The 21066-nt window shown below is 42.0% G+C and overlaps 2 protein-coding genes and 1 long non-coding RNA gene across 6 annotated transcripts in view; 1 reads left to right on the forward strand and 2 right to left on the reverse strand.

Moving 5' to 3' along the window:
* Window positions 1–819: 819 nt before the first annotated feature.
* Window positions 820–3205, reverse strand: LOC109568277 (uncharacterized). 3 transcript variants are annotated; one of them, XR_002182218.2, is made up of 3 exons: window positions 2440–3205; window positions 1579–1747; window positions 820–1230 (listed from the first exon to the last, which is right to left on the reverse strand). It is a non-coding gene; the product is annotated as an uncharacterized lncRNA (long non-coding RNA). The 3 variants fall into 3 exon arrangements; XR_002182217.2 differs by having other exon boundaries at window positions 2383–3205; XR_002182216.2 differs by having other exon boundaries at window positions 1579–3205.
* Window positions 3206–3354: 149 nt separating this feature from the next.
* On the forward strand, window positions 3355–8536 carry RBIS (ribosomal biogenesis factor). 2 transcript variants are annotated; one of them, XM_019973872.2, is made up of 4 exons: window positions 3355–3487; window positions 5773–5889; window positions 8025–8141; window positions 8407–8536. In XM_019973872.2, exons 2-4 carry the CDS (start codon window positions 5776–5778, stop codon window positions 8476–8478), a joined length of 303 nt encoding a protein of 100 aa, XP_019829431.1. In that variant the 5' UTR covers window positions 3355–3487; window positions 5773–5775; the 3' UTR covers window positions 8479–8536. The 2 variants fall into 2 exon arrangements, with proteins under 2 accessions (XP_019829431.1, XP_070659061.1); XM_070802960.1 differs by lacking the exon at window positions 3355–3487 and adding an exon at window positions 4045–4175.
* E2F5 (E2F transcription factor 5) overlaps window positions 8520–21066 on the reverse strand; it is a 36445-nt gene continuing 23898 nt past the window's right edge. Inside the window, exons 2-8 of the mRNA XM_019973869.2 lie at window positions 16829–16938; window positions 15812–15973; window positions 14532–14575; window positions 12643–12707; window positions 11112–11379; window positions 10545–10592; window positions 8520–9296 (exon numbers count right to left, since the gene is read on the reverse strand). Of these exons, the coding sequence (XP_019829428.1) occupies window positions 9187–9296; window positions 10545–10592; window positions 11112–11379; window positions 12643–12707; window positions 14532–14575; window positions 15812–15973; window positions 16829–16938 (807 nt within the window). The 3' untranslated portion in view covers window positions 8520–9186. The remainder of the gene's footprint in view (window positions 9297–10544; window positions 10593–11111; window positions 11380–12642; window positions 12708–14531; window positions 14576–15811; window positions 15974–16828; window positions 16939–21066) is intronic.

Consider the following 21066-nt stretch of genomic DNA (forward strand, 5'->3'; position numbering starts at 1 on the left):
GGGCTACAGTCCCCGGGGTCACAAGGGGTTAGACACGACTGAGCGACTGAACACATACTCAAAGAGGAGAGGGAGGAGCTTTGCAGATATTTAGTGGGCGAGCGCTCCAGGCAGAAAAGTAAGAAAGCATTCAGGGTTCAGGGATGGGGTGAGGAGGTTGGGGGAGGAAGGTTGTCAAATAGGGCTTCACAGGCTATTGTAAGGACTTTGGCCTTTATCCCGAGTGATGTGGGAAATACTGGAACTTCTGAGCTGAGGAATGACATGATCTGATTAATATCTTAGTGGGATTCCTCCTGGGGTGGGTAGAGATTACAGCAGGGGAACCAGTTAGGAAGCTATTACAGTAATCGAAATGAGAGAAAGACTGTGGTGAGTTAAGCAGAATGCAGTAACTTCTGGCTGTTCACTTCCTTCTTTATGTTTTTCTGAATTTCCCTAATTTCTACAAGCACTCTTCATGACTTTTCTAATCCAAAAGGATAAAAAGATGTTCATGAAATCTTTATAGTCCTCAGTAATTTCTATCTTATTTAACAAAATATAGACAATTACGTAATTCTTAGTAGGATTTCAGAACAACATAGTTCTGAACAAACACCACACAAAAAGAGAGTCAGAAACTGTCAACTTTAGTCTAGATATAATCTTGGGTGGCCTGGGCCTGCAGCGCCTTGGAGCAGGGCTGGGGTTCCCAACCAGAGATGGAGGCTGGGTCACAACAGCAAAATCACCAGATCCCAGTGACTAGACTGGCAGTTAGTGACAAGGGCCCTGGCCCTTTGGCGCTGCAGAGAAGAACTTCCACAAAGACAGGAGTGGTGAAGCAAGTACAGTATTTATTAGGAGGAAAAGTACAGTACATATGGATAGACACATGGGCAGACTCAGAGACAGAGGCCCCGAGTTGCGCCCTGGTGGCAGTTTAAATCACTTATGTGGCGCATTTCTTCCAGATTTCCTCTGGCTGCTCATTTTGACTTGCCTGGGCTCACAGTCCATATTCTGTATATCTCAGGATCTTCCCGTGTGTGCACGCATCTTAGCCAAGATGAATTCCACCGAAAAGGCATCTGGGTAGAACAGCAAAGGAGCCTCTTTTGTGCATATGCGGCCAGGGAGGGTCTCCTGACTTTGGGACGAGAAATATGTGGTCTCTGCAGGGTCCAATCTCTTCCCTTTGGTCGCTTTACCCTGGGGGGCCCATCTGCTTCCTGCCTCATATAGACGCTGAACAGAACAATATCAACAGAAAAAAAATCTCAAAATCATTGCTGAGCTTTAGACAACTTGAGTGTTTACATTATCAACTAAACATGGTAATTACAAATCACAGCAGCCTTTAATTTTGCTTTAAACACTGTTGAAATTTGGAGTGCCAAATGATAATAGCTCACTGCCTCCTTTGCAGTTACCAATTTTCTGTTTTAAACATGCATTTGCTAAGTATTTCCCAATTCCTATAAGTTTTAACCATTGCTTGCATTTTAACCTAGCATCACAAAAAATGTGAAAGGACTTCATGTACTCTTTGACTATCTTTATTGTCTTTGTGATAGGGATTTCACTGTTCCTCACCTTCAGGTATTTCATACGCAAGCCATCCTTTGCGACTGTAATTAGTTCAGGTTCAGGATTTCCTGGTGGGCTGCGGTCGCACAGAGTCGGACATGACTGAAGCGACTTAGCAGTAGCAGCAGTAGCAGGATTTCTAGGCATTTGGCCAGGAGATTACTCTGAATAAAATCTGCTTAATTAAATTAAAAACATATTTGTCAAACACCTATCACTTCCAAGGCATAGTACTACAAGAAGCTAAAAAGAAGTGTTCTGGGTATTTTTCAGTCTTGCTAAAGTTGATAGAGCTTTAAAGTTATTTTTAGTGTGTTGGCTACAATCTCTTCTCTGCTTCTTATACTTAAGGAAATTTTACTTCATTTATGCCACACCTTCCATGCACTGGAAATATGGAATCTTGGATGGAAATATAAAGGTGAGTAGTGAACCTGGCCCCTGAAGAGTACATGGACTAGTTGAGAAACAAACATACATACCAGTAATATGATATTTAAGTTATAGAAAATAAATAATAACAATATAAAGTCTGTGATCCACCTCCTACAGCTTTAGAATATCCTGAGAAAGTGTCGTTTTTCCTTCACTGCAGTGTTACTTATTCTTATTCTACAGATATTTCCAGGAATCTGACCTAGCCAAAAAGATGGAAGGTCCTGTCTGCCCTACTTTATTATACAGAATATGTTATAGATGTTTCTTCTTAGTCTGAAAACAAATTCTTCTGTCACTGAGGGGTTAAAGGAAGAAAAGACTCTGCACTCCTATAATAAATCATGAAACTTTTCACGATAATTGGCTCCTCACAAGAAACGCATATTTCATTGAAGGGTAGCTTTCAGTACTGGAGAGGGAAATAGCCACTCCAGTGTTCCGGCCTGGAGAATCCCACGGACACGACGGGGCAGCTCTCACTTCATTCTTGCTGCGCGGCTTGTTTACTTTGCTGTGCGTCTGCCGCGCTGTCAGAAGTTCTCATCTGACTGAGGAAAGCACTTCAGCTCCGTCTCATTACAGTCCTCCCCTAGAAGTCCCAGCGCTAGCCCTGGATCCGCTCAGCCCCTAGGCGCTCTGCGCCGCCCAGCGAGCCTGGGGCGCCCCCAGCGGCGCCCGGCGCCGCGTCCCGGGAGCGCGTCCCGGCCAGCCCGCAGGACGCGGCCGAGGGGCGACCGCTGTGAGACGGCCCGCGCGGTGACCAAGACGCGCCACCTGGCTTCTGTAAGCGAGCCCGCGCGAGGAGCTCGAGGCGCTCCCGTCTTCGGCGTCTCCCCCAAGTAGAGCGCCTCAAGGTAGCACCGGGCCAGACGCGCTAACGTGCGGGACTCCGCGCTGCGAGCGGGGCTGCGCAGCGTTCAGGGGCGGGAGCTCCGCGGCGGAGACGGCCCTGTGGGCGGCCCTACGTCGAGTGGCTGGGAACCAGCGTGGGCGGAAAGGGCGGGGCTTATAGCCGTCTACGGACCGAGCTCTGGGACGGGACCGCGCTCTGTGGGCGGGGCTTACTTCTGTCCACCCACCGAGCTCTGGGATGGGATTACGCTCTGTGGGCGGGGCTTACCCTTGTCCAGCCACCGAGCTCCTGGGCCGGACCGCGCCCTAGGGGCGGGGCTTACCTGTGTCCAGCCCCCGAGCTCCTGGACGGAACCACGCTCTGTGGGCGGGCCGTACCGCTGTCTACCCACCGAGCTCTGGGGCGGAACCACGCTCTGTGGGCGGGGCTTACCCCTGTTCCCGCCCCCAAGCTCTGGGACGGGACCACGCTCTGCGGGCGGGGCTTCGCTCGGGGGCGGAACCGCGGCCCTGAGGAGGCCCTTTGACAGGCCCTCTCATCCCGGAACTTCCGGGTCTCGCGCGTGCAGATGGTGTTACTTGGAACCTGAGAGGCTCTACGAGGGTGTTGGAGGCCTGGTGAGAGGTTAGTAAAGGACACTTCCCGGGCGCTAGCGCGAAGCTTCGCGGGGCGGGGGCGGGCCTTGCGGGCCGCTGCCGTCCGGAGGTCGGCTCGGTCGCTTGCTGCCTTGGGCGGCTGTCCTCGGCCGCCGGCCCGCGGGCTCAGGCCGGAAGGCCGAGTCCTGGGCCCTCAGCCCGGGGCGGGGGACCAGTGTACAGTCTTTGTTTTGTCATTCGTTTCCACGGGGTCGTCACGGGCGACCCCTGTCCCCGCCCTGTACCCCGCTAGCTGTCACCTTCTGCACGAGCCTTCCTCGAGTCCCCAGGCCCGTTGGATCTTTCCGTCTGCTCACTCCGCTTTATGCTGCCAGTCTCAGCCCCTGTCTATGTGTCTTGTGTTTGTATATGTTTCATATGATGCATATGAGTTCTGTACCGCACTTGGCACGTAGTAATTGGTTAATGAATGATCGGATTCTGGTTACTTATTGGAAGGACTTTAATTTGGGGTGACTTTCTATGTGTATTTTCTGCTTCTATAATACGTATTTTCTACTGTGTTCTTTTTTTTTTTTTTATTAGGAGTACTATTAGGATTCAGGAAGCTTTGCCGTTTCTGTTTCCTAAAGTTTGACATTGAAAGAGATACGATGTGAGCAAAGGGAAGAAAGGAAGAATGTGCAGAGTCTTCAGAGATTAATTAGTATTCTAAGGTGGCTACAGAGATATAGCAGAAGATACCTTTGACACATTTATGCTAGAATGAGGTTTCCTGCAACATGTCAGGACGGAGAATATTGCTTTTTGTGGGCTGGAGAAGCCATTGAAGGATTTTAACATTGGGACTGTTCATTGTGTACCACCGTGCAGGACAGACTTGAATGCATATGGTTTAAGCCAGGGCTTGACAGTCTTTTCTTTAAAGGGCCAAATAGTAAGGATTTTTGGCTTTGCAAGCCACAGTTGTAGCAGGAAAGCAGCCACAGACAATACATACATAATTAAGTGGACAGAGCTGCGTTCTAATAAAGTCATTTACAGAGGCAGGTGCCTGACCTGATTTGGTCTGTGATTAAAGTTTGTCCAACCTAGAGTCTAACCAAATAGTCCCAGGGACTAAAGCAATAACCTAGTCCTGAACTAGGCAGTACTAAATCATGGTTTTGTGTTGCATTTTTATGTATATGTGAGGCCATATCACATAACGAGAGCTCAGGATCTAGTCTTCCTGGCTTTGAATCGTGGCATCCCCTGACTACTAACAGTGTGACAATGGGTAGATTAACTTCTCTTTGCATCAGTTTTTTAATCCATAAAATGAGGATGAAATAGTACCTCCCACAAAGTATTTTTGTAAGAAGTAAAGCACATAAAATGTTAGCATAGTGCTTGTACATGTAGTCAAAGCTTAATAAATCTTAACTGTTAATATTTTTGAAATTGTTCCTCATGTGCATTGTTAAAGACAGGTTTGAGAGATGTTTCTCAACATCAAAAGTAGAATTTATAGGCTTAGTGTGTTTAGCTGTAGAACAAAGATAACATCTAAAGTTTTTAGGCAAGAACCATTCACACAGAAGTGATATGGAAGTCATGAAAGTAAGGCTGGGATTTGGATGTGCAAGATTAAGTACTGATTTTGAGGAGCTGGGGCTTTTCTGGTAATTCAGAGGTAAATAATCTTCCTGCAATGCAGGGGACCAGAGTTCAATTTCTGGGTTGGGAAGATCCCCTGGAGGAGGGCATGGCAACCAACTCCAGTATTCTTGCCTGGAGCATCCCATGGATAGAGGAGTCTGGAGGGCTGCAGTCCATGGGGTTGCAAAGACATGACTAGCGACTAACTTTGAGGAGGTGCACACAGGAGTGAAAATGGGGCAAGTAAAAAGGAATGAAAGAAGAAGAAAGGAGCCAGTCTTAAGAGTATGAAAGGAACCCCAGTGGAATATCAATATGTAAACTAGCAGAAGGATGGGTTGTAATGGTTAGCATTGTCAGATGCCACAGAAAGTTGAAAAAAAACCATTGTTGTGTTGGTAATATTACTTAATGTATCTAACTGGCAGAAATTAATGTGGAACCTCTTACAGTCCAGGTGCCAGAGATGCAGAAAAGAATTAGATACTCTCTGCACTCAAACAGGAAAATCTGTAGGACCAAAAGACATGGAATTTAATACAAGTAGCAGTTTTGAAAATAATCAGGAGCAAGGTGGATCTTCTTAAATTTAATCGGTACCTTCCTAAATTTTAATTGATTTACAGTTCATAAGTGTGGGCAACTTAATTGAGCTCTTTCTTTTTTTCCTAGACAATGGCCAAGAACAAACTAAGAGGGCAGAAGTCCAGGAATGTATTCCACATAGCCAGCCAAAAAAGCTTTAAGGTTAAAAATAAAGCAAAACCAGTTACCACTAATCTTAAGAAGGTGAGTATCACTTAAGCACTCTGACTTTACTGTTTACAAGCAAAGCATAATTGTAAAGCTACTGAAAAGCTGAATGTTAATATTTAAAACAGGTTCTTAGCCTTTCCTACAAAAAAGCAAGATGATTTTAAGTATTTGTTTTAAAAAGAAAAATGATGAAGAAAAATAACCTCCCTTTCTTGAATCCAAATGTGCAAAAGGAAAACATTTTAACGGCAAATGTATGAGGCTCCAAGTAACAGTTAATTCTCAGAGCCTGGAAATCATAAAAAAAAAAAAAAATGTTATGGAAAAGTTCTCTGTAAATTTATATATATTCAAGAAGCTCTTAACAGAGCCAAGACATGGAATGTCAGTCAGCACCCATTCTTTTTCTCCTCAGTTAATTCTTATTTCTCTGGAGATACCTAGAGCTCAAATAAAAACCTGAAAATAGGAGATAAAATATTTTGTTTCTTAAAATACAAAATGAAAAGAGTTGCTTTATCTTCTTTTCAAAATATTTGGGGAATGAGAAATTTCAAGTAGACACCTTAAGAAGATGATTCAAGGAAATGTTTTCAAGCTTAAGTACTAGATGGAGTCAGCTCTCAAGGACTTACTAATTATCATAATGGGCCATAGAAATGTAACATTTTATCTTTCAGTCTTCATGAACTAGCTGAATTAAACTTTTTGGTGGAGCAGTTTCTTGTCTTTGGAAATGCTAAAAGGGAAATAAAGCTGAATGATATGACTGGAGTTTGGGGTGACCACTGTAGATAGAATTGACTTCAAGGTTGATGCTGAAGCCAAGACCTGAGTGACAGGAGCTAGTGACGCCAAGAGCAGTGAAGCATTGGGAGCAGCAGCATGTTTTAGGCAGGGAGAATAGTGAGTGCAAAGGCCTCCAGTTGGGGAAGAGCTTGGTGTATTTGGGAAAGATTACTTTGTTTAGACAGGAAGTCCCAGAAGCTTCGTGGACGCTACTGGAAAAGACCTGTGGGTAGGCAGCCTGGTTGGAGAAAGTATCAAATAATTTTCTCAGAAAGTAGCCTAACTTACTAGGGTAAGATTGCCAGGCAGCACGTAAAAAAGGTAAATTGAAGTTGGTGGAAATGAACTTAAGTGAAGCCAGGCAGCCAGTTGTGACTTGCTACAGCTTCCGTTTCAGGCTCAGAAAAGGCTGATGGTTGAGTTTAACCAAGTTGCCACACAAGTCTGATCAAGGGAAAGGCGGACAGTTAAGAGGGTGTAAGGAGTGACTGACGAGTGGTCATGGGATCTGTGTAGGCTAAAGAAGTGGAGGTGGAACATGTGAACAGTAGTGAACTTAGAAAAGGTTTCAGTGAGATTTAAGAATTACTAATAAACTAAGTGAACTAGAGGGACAGGAGGTGGTGCAGCCTAAGGTACCACATGGCAGTGATGGCAAGGTTAAGTCGTGGGAAAGATCCCTGGAGTCGAGGACCTGAAAAGATTAAGTGGCCATCAGGTAGGTTCTTGTTGAAGCCACTAAGCAGTGATGCCAGGCATGTGGGGGGTCAGTGAGCCAACGTTTGAGATCTTTCACAAAGGAGTAAGTAATCATGGTTTAGGTAGGTGACAGTAGTGAGAAGGATGTCAGAATGTCCTGGCGCGTAAGGCGCAGAGCAGCTGGGAGTTTGAAGGAGAAACGGTTGGGGCGCAGCAGTGAACAGAATGCCCCCCCCCCCCCCCCCCAGCCTTGTAGACTCAAGCACGGAGGGCTGCACGGGCCACTGTTCTCAGGAGACGGCCAGGTGCTGCCGTCAAGGAGGATTCGGAGAGGTGCTGTTGGGACTCTCGAAGGGTTCTATCCAGGGTCCTCGTTTCACAGATAAGAGATGGTAGCGTCATAGCCTGGAAAGATTATAGGCACATGTTTTGGCCTGCTTATACCAGGAAAAGTCAAGGTAGAAGGTATAGCTACATAATTCTTTTTTTTTTTTTTAAACAGAACCTTTTTGTCTAAAGTGTCTCAATAAGACTAAAAATTTTAGTGTGAATTATCTGCACAAATTGGTAGGATGGACAAGAGTTTATAGATTTGGGGGTTTAATAAGATTAAAGTTGCCTATATTTTATCTGTAATGGATTTAAGATCATGAATTATTGCTCTTTTCTTTTTTTAAAAGATAAACATTGTGAATGATGAAAAAGTTAACAGAGTGAATAAAGCTTTTATAGATATACAGAAGGAACTGGCAAACTTCTCAAAAGGCCTTTCCCTTGAACCTCTGCAGAAACAACTGGTGAGTAGAAATCACTTGCTTTTGTTCTGGCTAATAAATTAAATTCCGAATTTTCAAAGCCCATATTGATTGTAATTTTTAGTACTTGGCTCTGTAGTATGTATAGCACATTCAGACTTTAAAACATTGAGTCTAAATATGGGAATTTACTGTTCTACTTCCAAAAGTACAACTGGAAGAAATTATATTGGAATATATGTCAGTAGACTGTCATTTTTGTTTACAGTTGTTATCTCAATTTTAAAATGTAATTTCTTCTCTCTAGATACCTCAGCAGTGTCATGAAAATGTACCAGTTAATGTTGATGAAGCTACCAGATTAATGGCTCAGTTGTAATATACCAATGATGCATCAAATTCCCCAAAAAGACCAATAAATTTAATCTTTTATACAATTTTATTTAAAAAATCTTGTTAATGTACAGGCATTGGCACATTTTAAAAACAAACTACATAAACAGATCTTTCCTATAACCTAGGAAAGTGGAATGTCAGAAGTCAACAAAATGTGATAAACTTAAAGTGCTAAAACAGAAGGCACTTCACAAACTCTGTTCACTGAAACAGTTAATATATCCTAGTTTACACCCTTCACGTTATAAGTGGCAGTGAATGTCTGGATTGGAGGACACAAAGGAACACGGACGGTCTTGTGGCAGTACAAGTGGAAGACAGAACAAGTGGTGAGCCCTTGGCCAACTTTCTTGTTTCGCATGACCTGAAGTCTACTTTAACTTTCTTCTCATATAAGGGGAAGAAAACAGAAGGGTTCAGAATGGGAAGAAAAGTTGAAATTTCAGAAAGTAATTACTTGAGGGTGTGGAGGGTTGGTGGATGTGAAATCATTTTTTCTCCTGAAACAGTCAGAATCCTTTGTTTTTATGGTTGAAGTTTTGTGAAGCAAAAATAAAGTATTAGGGAAGAACATTTCAGAATCAGTGAACTAAAAAGGTGTTACATTCATTATTTTAAATACTTAGGTTATTAAGAAGTCTAAAATGTTACACAGTTAGAGGTAGATAACAGTCCCAAGTTTCCATGGAATCTAATAATTTAGTATCTGAACATCAAACAGATCACAAACGCCTTCATTATCATCTAAATTAAAGTTGTAGTCATCTGCTGGGGTCGGAGAAAGCCGTAAGAGCGGAAACACTGCAAGCAAAAACACAAATGCAGTGTTAAAGATGGTTTCTGCATACAGGTAATGATGTCTTAGATAAAACACTATCAAAAACATCAAACCAAATTATGCTTCCCATGTTATACAGGAAATTAAAAAAATACAACAGGAAATGTAATGATCAAATTAATAATTTGTGTTTTGTGTGTATCTTCAAAGATTCTTATTTAAAAACATTTTATGCACTGATTATAGGTTTAGCTTGGGAAACAGAAGTTAGAAATTTTATTGGTTGAATTCATCACTAAAATGATTCAGAAACATTAGAGTATTTTCTCTGATCTGCTAAATAAGCTACCACTTTGAAAACAGAGAAAGGAATCAGACATAAATTAATAAATATGCTGAAATTCTCTGCTTTTACAGAAATGTTTGATAAGTCTCTTAAGTGGTTACTAGGAAAGCTTGTTCAGAGAAGGCGATGGCACCCAACTCCAGTACTCTTGCCTGGAAAATCCCGTGGGCAGAGGAGCCTGGCAGGCTGCCGTCTATGGGGTTGCTAAGAGTCGGACACAACTGAGCGACTTCACTTTCACTTTTCACTTCATGCACTGGAGAAGGAAATGGCAACCCACTCCAGTGTTCTTGCCTGGAGAATCCCAGGGATGGGGGAGCCTGGTAGGCTGCCGTCTATGGGGTCGAACAGAGTCGGACACGACTGAAGCAACTTAGCAGCAGCAGCAGCAGCAGCAGCAGCAGAATGCTTGCTAATTTAACAGCTGCCGTGGGTATGTGTTAGGAATCCAAGAACTTACAGGAAGCAGAGGCCCAGAGAGTAACTGTTAAAAGTAACTACAATTTTAAAATTAGCTGATTTTTAGGAATTATTTCTGGTTAGATGATGTGGCTAACACAGAAATTGGCCATGATGGGCATATTTACAAAACTAAGTTTTCAGATTTCTTGTTGACTCAGATATATTGTTTTGCTCTTCTTGGCCAGATTCTTCAGGTGTGAAAAGGGCTAGTATGCCAACAGTATAGAAGTTTATTCTGTAAACGTGATTAAGTATCCCCTTATGAGTTATTTTGCATAAAAATGCAGGCAAAGAAATGCTTCATGATGCCTATAACTTAACTGTAACTTTCATGAACCATCACAGTACATTAAGCAGTTAAAAAATACAGGTTCTTCATGTCTTTTAAATCATAAGGCCACTCATAAATTCTAGAAAAGCATTATTAATATGTAAGTTTAGTTATTTTTTTTGAACTACTTACCATCAGAAGACATTAACTCATCAATGATATCTCCACTAATAGATCCTGCTGGAAACAAATGTGATAAAAGTTTTTTTACGTTTCTTTTTATATATTTTGACAGCAAAAAGAACAAATATGGTTTAATTCCAAAATGGAATCCTAAGGAAAACTGTAAATACATATATATTTACACAGTCTATGAAACAAGTAGTAGTAATACAATTAAACGGAGAGGGAACGGGCAACCCACTCCAGTATTCTTGCCTGGAAAATCCCATGGACAGAGGAACTTAGCGGCTACAGTCCATGGGGTAGCAAGGCGTCTCAGACACGACTTAGCGACTAAACAACAGAATATAATTAAAGACAGGATCTGTTTTTAAATTTTCCTCATAATACATATTCCAGTGCTGGGCACATAGGAGACACAAAATTATGACTTGTTGATTAGGTTTACTATTTTGTCTCCTAAACTAGACAAGAGAATAACATCACAACTGAGAGAGTCAAAAATGCTCTCTAACTTGTCCAATGCAGTCTTCATATTTTCTTCTCTGCTTTTGAAAACAATGGCTGTGAACTCACCTGAAGACAAGTCTGTGGCTGGCGTGTGCTGGAGAGGCTGGCTTCGTTCAGAGACAGGTGGCTCAGGCAGGCTCTGGACGGCCGAGCTGGGCTTGTGTGGAGGCACTGGGGTAGGAGGCTGAGAGGGAGGCTGCGCGAGGTCGTCTGGGGGGGGCACTGGGAAAACCACGGGCTTAGATGAGCTGGACTCTTTATTTATAAGCAGCACGTGGATAGGTCCTGAATGACTCTTTAGATTGATCTGGTATTTCTTTTGTCCATTCTGACCCTTTGAAGTTATTGGGCATAAACAAATGAACAAAGGTTAACACCTCTAACCAACGTGAAACATTAAAAATGAGACAGGCAACTACGTATCCTTCTACTTCTCTGTGTGTGCATTCTATTCTTGAGAGTTTCATGTTGAAATTCCAACTAAAAATCTTTATCTACTTAAAAAAATAACTAATGGAACATCCATACATGAGGGAACTCTCTGTAACCTTGTTCTGTTTTTTCCAAGTCTACTATAAATGTGTTACCATATTTTCATTTAAAGAAAGGCAAAGCTATAGGGACTAACTAAATACAACAAAAGTAAGTCGTTAAATCAAAATAGTGTAGCGACCAGGAGTAGAATGGGACATTGAGGATTACAAAGCTCTTGACCCTAGAAAGTAAGCTTTTCTCAAATACTGGTCATCAAGAACTCCCAGCTGTAGAATGCTGGAAGGCACCTATTTTTGCTGTAATGACCCACTGTGCTGAGCAGTGCTCAGAGCGTTTCCCTCAGCTGTGGATGCTCTCTCTTTGGCGGCGGCCATGCTTATGGTGGTCATCTCAGCATGGGGTCTTAAACAGCAGGTTTCACAAGGCAAAACTTTTTTCCATTCAGCAAAGCACAAAGACAACTGATTTTTCCTACAGAGATATAAATGTAAATCCCCTCCATTTCAAAAAGGTAATTTGTATCGAGGCTTCAGGAGCTATAAATGCCTAAATAGGAACTTCTAGGATGGCTGGGAGAAGCAAAGGAGGTAATAGGAAGTAACAGTAATTTTTTTCCACCTTTTTAAATTGTTAGTTTTCAAATCTGTTTTAGGAAATTTGAAAATGAAAATCGTGAAATTTATATTAGCATAGAGTCAACAGATATCTTTGACTCAATAAGCCAGAAAATGTTTTTTAAAAGACCTAATTTAAAGCAGTATATTATTGTTGATATTTAAAGTGAACTTTTTCCTCAGGATTGTTATATTGGCTGTAGATTGGTCAAGCTGATTTTTTAAGGTTATTGACTGTATCATCACTCATTCCTTGATGTCTTCTAGCTCAAATAAGATTTTTCAAAAACTAATATGTTAAATGATCAGTCACATCCATAATTTTGCAAAAGTACTGAAGACATCTAACTTCAGATATGAATACTTACAGACAACTTAAAAGCAGTAACTTGAAAGTGTTTACAATTAGCTCATGTTCAGCTCCAGAAAATGTTTGTCCCTCATGAAACAGCAGATCCATTTTAACAAAAGCTATCCTACGTACGTACCATTTCTGGAATAGGTACCTCCAGTTGTGTACCAGAAGGTGCTTGAATGGCCAAAAGTGTATCACCTGGTCAAAAAAAATTAAGAAATAAAGATTTTTACATTTTAGGAACACTACTGATCTTGCAATACAGCAGCCAAGAGAGTGGGCTGTGGAGTCAGAATGCTGGGACTTGGTGACCTTGGGCTCTGGTTCTTATTCTGTAAAATGGAGGTGACATAACTTACTGCACAGGGTTTTTGAGGATTAAATGAGGTAATATATCTATCAGTTTTATATACAGAGATACAGATATATATAACATCATTTAATCCTCAAGGGCTTTCCTGGTGGCTTAGATGGTCAAGAATCTGCCTGCAATGCAGGAGACCTGGTTTCACTCCTGGGTCAAGAAGACCCCTTAAAGAAGGGAATGGCAACCCACTCCAGTATTCTTGCCTGGAGAATTACATGCACAGAGGAGCCTGGTGGGCTACAGTCCATAGGGCCACAGAGAGTCAGACGCGAGTGAGCAACTAAACACGTGTGTTAGTAGATCTTACAACAGGGTAAATGTATTCACTCTATTCTCATTAACAAATTCTGCTCAAGTTAATTTTGCTTTCATTCAGGCTCATATCATTTCTGAGACTCTCAGAACTTCCTTTTAGCCTTAGTTAAATAACACTAGTTAAGTATTTATACTGCTTAAATAGGTATGATACAGTGAAATCTTAAGCTTACATGAACTTTTGAAGCCAGCATCTACAGTAATATCTGCTGGGCTGAACATTAAGAATATTTCCCCAAACTTTTTTTGAAAGCTTGGGAAATACGGTAACAAAATAGAGCAGTAAGGCCACATATAAAACCAGCATAGTCTTAAGAGTCAGATTCTACTTGGCAAAGCGTTTGGCCAACTTTTTTTTTTTGGTATGTGCATGATACAAGACTGTCCTTTTAATAGCCCATGCATATTTTACTTGTGTTATATATATTATGGGAATTCAGCCCCCACCTCCATTTTAGTTATTCATAGTGGCAAAGATCCTGCCTGCCGACGCAAGAGATGCAGGTTCGATGCCTGGGTCAGAAGATCTTCTGCAGTAGGAAGTGGCAACCCACTCCAGTATTCTTGCCTGAAAATTTCCATGGACAGAGGAGCCTGGCGGGCTACAGTCCACGGGCTGCAAAGAGCTGGACACGACTGAGCAACTGAGCATATCATCTTAAAGGGAAAACATGGAAGCCGGGGATGGAATAAGGTGAGGAATAATTTTCCAGATTTAACAGCACATCTGCTGCTGCTAAGTCGCTTCAGTCGTGTCTGACTCTGTGTGACCCATGACCCTGGTGACGGCAGCCCACCAGGCTCCCCCGTCCCTGGGATTCTCCAGGCAAGAACACTGGAGTGGGTTGCCATTTCCTTCTCCAATGCGTGAAAGTGAAGACACTCAATCGTGTCTGACTGTAGCGACGCCATGAACTGCAGCCTACTAGGCTCCTCCGTCCATGGGATTTTCCAGGCAAGAGTACTGGAGTGGGGTGCCATTGCCTTCTCCGGCACATCAATGATAACCATGTTCTAGCTCAAGTTTAGTCATTGACTCTGTGATTCTCTGACTCTGAGACTGTTATTTAATTCCTCTCTGTCTTAGCTGCCTCTCCCACACAGAATTTATATCTACCAGGGCAGAAAATGAAGTGAAACCTGGGAAAAGCAGTTATTGTCATGAGAACAGAAATGAAAGCAGCCTATCAACACATAGCACTATAGAGGGAGACTAAAAAATGTCCACAAATACAGAAAATAATGACTTGAGGTGACTGCATAGGGAATTTTAAATCACATTACACTAAATACGTTGATCAAAGGAAGAACATCATAAAAAATTTACTAACAGTACTTACCATTAAAACAATTACAGATGTCTTCATGAGTTACATAGGAAAATGTACTGTCAGAGAGTTAAGGAACAACATTTATATCAAGGCCTGGATATATAAATTAAGATAATAAATCTGAAGGCCAAAGTGACCAAATGCATGAAGGGACTGTCACACATGGTCAGATCAAAAAGAACACAAGTCTTGTCTGAAAAGGCAATCAAAGGTCCGTGAGAGAAGTATCCATCCTTCGCTCTAAGAAGGAGCCACTCTGTGTTTCTGTGTCATCTGAGGACTCTAGGGAGAGGGAAGGAAGCGCATTCCATGCAGACAGGAGCTTCTGGGCAAGGACACTGATGGGGGAAGGATGCTGTCGGTGGGAGTGAAGAGTCAACTACAGAAGTCGCTGCATCGAGACTCTTCTTGGGTCATGGTTTGGGGAACTAGGCGTGCCCGCGATCTTGGCAAGCAGTGCAGCAAAGTGCGTGATCAACTAGTTCAATGCTTTTTGGAATCTCGGGGATCCACAAGGCACAGCTGAAGACCCCCATTATTATCAAACTGTTAAGGAGTTCTGATTCTAGAAAGAAAATAACAAATAACATCATGGACTTGTTCACAAAAGACAAGACACAGTGAAAAATTATATACACACACAGAAGTTCATGAGAGGTGGTACAAGATAAATGTAGTTCAAATGTTCTACATGAGTATGGGTAAGTCACAAATCAACAGTCACATATCTGAAAGAACACAGTGGTCATAAGGAACACATGGAGTATATCACTAATGCTTTTCCCCAAATATGGTAGATATCCCAACCAGCCTTGGAACCCTACCCTCTACTAAAGTACTATCTTTGGGTTAATATTAGGCAGAATGTATCCTGGACTGATTGCAGGCCTGTGATAGTTCATTTTCAAACCAAAATTACTTTTTTAAAAAACTCTGAAACACTGAATGATTTAGGTTCAGAACAATGGTTTAACAACGACTTCCACATTTGCAGACTCCCTGTAAGCACATGTTAGCTGGTGTCGTGTGTCCTGTCAATGGGCAGACCACATATAGGGGAATCTGCCAGAGACGCACCTGTTTGCTAATAGATGTACTATACGACTTGAAAAAGTAACCATTTTAAAATATTCATATAAATTATTAGAAGAATGTTATAATCACTTGCAAAACTGAAGTCTCTAAAAACACTAGAATAAAGTAACTGATGTTCAGACTGAAAGAATATATAAATACATATTATATCTATGTATTTAAAGATTTAAAAGGATTTCTATTCAAAAGGATATCTATTATTAATGGAGTCGTCCATCACATTTTTGATGCTTTGCTGTAGCCACAACTTCTGCTGATCAAGTTCTCTTTCCTTCAGTTCTAGATCTTCAATTTCAGCTTTGAGATATTTTAATCTATCTATGACTTCTTTAGTATTACAGCCAGCACCTACACCTCTTAAAAACATATGAAAATTAATATCCCCAGTATTAGACCCAGGTTAACATCACTTAATTTTTATAGTAAAAATTGTTAAAACTCACCAAATATATTTAAAACAAAAATCTTTACACTCTTCTAAAATCATTAACCATTAAAATCTTGAGAAAACGTAAACACCATACCATTGTCTAAACAAACACCCAAATTACAAAATTCTCAGTCTGTCCTAGTGTGCTCTTTGTCTCTAGAAGGTCGACTGGTAACTGAGGCACCAAAGGATGCCGGAGTTGAATGGTCACACTGGTAGTCTCATTATGTGGACTCAGATGCGGGTAAAACAGATTACCATCTTTTAGTCTTTTGTTGGGATTTTTGGCTAAAATAAACTGAAAAGCGAAGGATAAGGGGGGCAAATTTGTGGAAAAGAACATGTTTGTCACAGTCAAACATACAACAGTTAACAAATGACAACATGCATTTCAACTAATCATTATTTACAAAGTACATATTCTTGTATGTATGAGACTTAGTTCCTGTTTTCAAGGAGTTTATATTAGGTGAGTACATAGAACACCCGGGCAAAGAAGGATTAATGATACAGAGCAGGATGCAGTGTGCACCAAGTGAGCAGCTGGAGGGAGAAGACTTGAACTGTGAGAGTGTAACTTAAACAGTGGAGTGAGCCAGGGGCCATCCCGTGTCACATAGGAGGGACACAGAAGCCCAGAGGTGTGGCAGGGACATGCGAGGGGCTGTGTGACCAGTGTAGATGGCTGGGACAGAGGACTCAGGAGACATACATAGCAGAAAGGTCAGCGTTCACAGAGCGTTGAGAAGAAAAAGGTAGACTAGAGCGGTTTGTAACTTACTTCCATTGTATACTGTTTTTTGACTTTTTTTCAATTAAGTCAATTCCTTCCAAGACATTGGTGATATCATAAATTCTTCTTTTTTGCCTCACAGCCAAAGTATCTGCAGCCTGTTTAAAAAGGGGGGGAGGTGAACAAAGAAATAAATTACAATTCATATTTTAAGGCCAAAAAGGCTTTGGTTATTAAGGTCACAGCATGAGAGCCCAGTCTTAAATTTGACCTGGTCAGTTGCTTGGGAACAATAGCAGGGTATGTGCAAAGCAACCATCAAACACTGAAAATACCAAAGAAATGATTTCATTTAAAAGCCAGCAGATGTTGGAATGGAGGAAAAAAAATGAAAAGGTCATGACACAAAGCCCACAAAAATAAAAGAACACAATGAGAATATTTCATATCACCTTATGGGCTAATCCTTAAGAGGCGCTGCTAATTGTCTGCCCTTGTCACTTCCTATCTTATTTCTCTGTTCAAGAACAGTCTTGTTTAAAGACAGCCTTAGTTACTTTTTTTTTTAATTGTATCTCAGCGATTTTTAAACAATGAAGTCAAGATACTTAGTAGAAAATTCTAAATTATACACACATTGTATAATACCTTGAAATGCACAATCTGCATTTTCTAAATTCAATGAAAATAGAGGAATGAATCATGCCATCCCAAAACAAAGCATAAAATTGACAAGAAATAAAAACCTATTGCACAAGGTTGTGGTACTAGCAAATAGAGAAGTTTGGTAGTTTCACTTACATTAGGTAAGACCAACAAAAATACTTCATGCTACCATGTCATGAATGAATTGAGGAATGCTGTTATAGTTCCTCTAATTGGTTCTCACTCACATTTCTGACATTTGTTCCTCACCAGTATAAACAGAACCTCAGAGGTTACCTGAAAGCTCTTTTTTCAGAGTAGATTAGTCAAGACTATTTTGAACGTGGAGTCACATTTAAGATTCATGGTAGTAACAAAAAAATACATGTATGTCCTTACTGACAATGTTCAGTACATTATCTACAGAATTTAGTCTCAGATGATTAGTTACTGGCTACCCCAGGGTGTCACTAACTGCTTCATTCTATATATATAAAGTTCCTCCTACAAAAACCAGGGAAGCATTTTTGTTTCCTTCCACGGGGAGCAAGTGTGACCAACAACGGCTCACTCCGCAGGCCTCTGGAACCTCTAAGTGAGATCTGGTGGTTGTATCACCAGAAACACCAAGTGCCTGCTGCCAACCGCTGAGGTCTTCAGCAGGGGTTTCGTGCCTCAGACAGCGGACCAGGAGGGTGACTGGGTGTGGCAGAGAGAAAGAAGGAAGAAGCAGGGCCTGAGGCTGTTTGAATCCCCAGCTCTGACTACTTGGCTCATCTCTTCTGGAAGACAAGAAAACGAAGAGGACTCGCCACAGTTTCGCCCATACCCTCTTCACTGTACTAGGCGGTTCCCTCCCTGTCTCATCTACCAGCAGAGTTTCTGTTCTGAGGTGTGAGGCTGTCTTTCTCAAGAGTAACCGTCTGCCGCAGAGCTAACTGTAAGAATCTTAAGTTGTGAATTCATGTCTCATTTCCCTCTTGAGAAGTAGCCAGAGCACTCTCAGCTCTGCGTCATCCGTAGCTACGGACTCACACACCAAAGCAACAGCTCACCAGGTATGAACCAGGTCACAGAGCTACTCTCGGTCACTAGGCAAAGAGCCATGAGATCTCAAGTTTATTTTTTTTTTTTTTCTTTAAAATGGTGATTTATTATTATTAATAATAAATTATGTATTTATTTAGTGAGTTATTTATTATTATTATTTATCTATTAAATAAAATCATCCTTATCATTCTTATTTCATCTTACATTGACTACATGGGTTCCCATGATCTGTATTGTCTATTCATAAAATAGTATAAGAATTCATTCTATAATTAACATAAAATCTATCCATTTTGGTGGATTACCTCACATATAATATACTTATTAATATCTACCTAATGTCTGCATTGTGGTTCAGTCGCTCAGTCTCCTCTGACTCTCTCTGACTTTATGGACTACAGCACACCAGGCTTCCCTCTCCTTCACTGTATCCCGGAGTTTGCTGAAAACTTTTCTTTTTGTCTGGATAGAAAGACATTTATTAAATATTGTTTACACTGAGAAACAGTTGTCAGAGACTACAGAAGAAGCCTGCCAGCTACATAGATGTTCAGAAATACTCCTTTTCTCCATATTTTGGGTTAAGTCTGGGACAATACTTGTCAGCATAAAATGGGGCTGTCCTGCTCCAACTGTCCACAGTGGGCTGAATGCCTGTGTACCCAGAGTCGATATACTGTAACTTAACTGTGGCGTGATGGTATTTGGTGCTGTGGCTTCGAGTGATTAGGTCAAGGAACCCCATGCATGGACTTTGTGCTCTCAGGAGATCTCAAGTTTAGTTCAAAATTTGTGAAAAGTATCTCATTTACAGTTTATTTGTTGTTGTTCAGGCACTAAGTCATGTCCAACTCTTTGTGACCCCGTGGACTGTACCCTGCCAGGCTCCTCTGTCCATGGGATTTCCCAGGCAAGAAGACTGGAGTAGGTTGCCATTTCCTTCTCCATTATTATTTATCACTGCTTAACAATTACAACTCCGGGAGTTGGTAATGGACAAGGAAGCCTGGCGTGCTGCAGTCCATGGGGTTGCAAGGAGTCGGACACGACTGACTGAACAATTACAAAATTGAATCCCTGATTCCCAAAACGAAGTATCATTTCTTAAAAATCTATTAAAGCATATAAACATACAAATGACCAAACTTAAAGAGGATCTCCAGGAGGCTTTTATTTTAGCAGCTGCATCAGCTGAAGTCTGGTTCTGGAGCTGGGCACACCAGCTCCAGATGCAACCCAGCCCTGCCACTTCCTGTCTTCAACTGGCTTCAGGCTTTTTAAACCTCATTTCCTTTTCATAAAATGGGATAACATATGCTGAATTGTGGGGGCTATGCAGGATAATCTTAGCACACTGTCCTCTAGGTAATTTATACTTAAATGTTGGTAACAGCCTCATCATCAAATACAGGTGGAAACAAGGGATCAAGGGTAAGAGTTGGCGTGGATATGGACCTATCATATTTTTTATGCAGGGTTTTAAAAAGTTGCATTAAATTCTTAATTTTATTAAGTAACCCAAGACCTTTGTATTCATAAACCCATACCACGAATCATCACCAACTTCATTCATTTCTTCAGCTCCCACGGGGTGCCAGGCTTGTTCTGGGTCTTGAGGATACAGTGGTGACAGAACAACAGCCCTGCCCTCAAAAGAGGGAGGCAGTGAACATGTATTAATGTAAGTATTCTCGTAGGAGGAACGCATGTAGGCCGGTACTGCATTTGACAGACTTTTCAGAGAAGGGCTCCCTGATAAAGTAGTCTGGACTGAAGACAGTGACCCCAGGAACACCTGGAAGAGGTGCGGGGGAGGACAGGTGGAATAGTAGCGGGGGGGGGGGGGCAGGAGGTGGGGCAGGGAGAGAGGAGGAGGGAGGGGAGAGACAGGGAGAGGGAGACAGAGATGACAAGGAAGAAAAGGCAGCAGGGGCCATGTCACCGGGCCTTTGTGCAGCCACTGTGAAGACCGGCTTTCCCCCCCACTGAAACAGAAAGCCACTGGAAAGCTCTGAGCACACGGGAACTTGACTCAATGTTTTAAAAGGTTCTCTGGTGGAAGCAAGGAAACCAGTGAGAAGGCAGCGGTGACAATCCATTCAAGAGATGGCCGTGGAGACTGAGAAATGGTGACATCCAGGATCTGTTTTGAAGGTACGGTAAGCAGGTGATACTGAGAAAGCAATTGACAGCGACTCTTCCCTTTTTGACGCAGGCAGCTGGAGACAGGAAGGCTGCAGGAGGGGCAGGTTTGGGGCGCTGGAAATCAGGAACTCTGCTCTGGCCATTTTGACACCCCAGGGGAGAAATCAAGACCACTGGATATGAGAAGTGTGTGGGTTAAGGGAGAAGTCCCAGTGGAGGTACAGTATCAGGAGTCATCAGTAAGTAAGACATTTTAGGACACAGCCTGGCACCCACTGGATTCGCCTAGGAGGTGAGCATAGACACGGAAGACGTCTGAGGGCCAACCCTTGGGTTTGGCAGTGTTAAAGATCCAGGGAATGAGGAGCAGGCTGCCACTGAAGTAAGAAAAGCAGGGAGAGTGGGGTCTTGAAAGCCAAGAGCCAAGAAACAGTGAGTGTGTTAAG

The sequence above is a fragment of the Bos indicus genome, chromosome 14, assembly GCF_029378745.1.
Source record: "Bos indicus isolate NIAB-ARS_2022 breed Sahiwal x Tharparkar chromosome 14, NIAB-ARS_B.indTharparkar_mat_pri_1.0, whole genome shotgun sequence".
Taxonomy (NCBI): domain Eukaryota; kingdom Metazoa; phylum Chordata; class Mammalia; order Artiodactyla; family Bovidae; genus Bos; species Bos indicus.

Coding starts and splice junctions, on each gene's coding strand:
- RBIS (XM_019973872.2), top strand. CDS start 5,776: ATGGCCAAGAACAAACTAAGAGGGCAGAAGTCCAGGAATGTATTCCAC. Junction 5,890..8,024: donor TTACCACTAATCTTAAGAAG/GTGAGTATCACT, acceptor TTTTTTTAAAAG/ATAAACATTGTGAATGATGA. Junction 8,142..8,406: donor AACCTCTGCAGAAACAACTG/GTGAGTAGAAAT, acceptor TCTTCTCTCTAG/ATACCTCAGCAGTGTCATGA.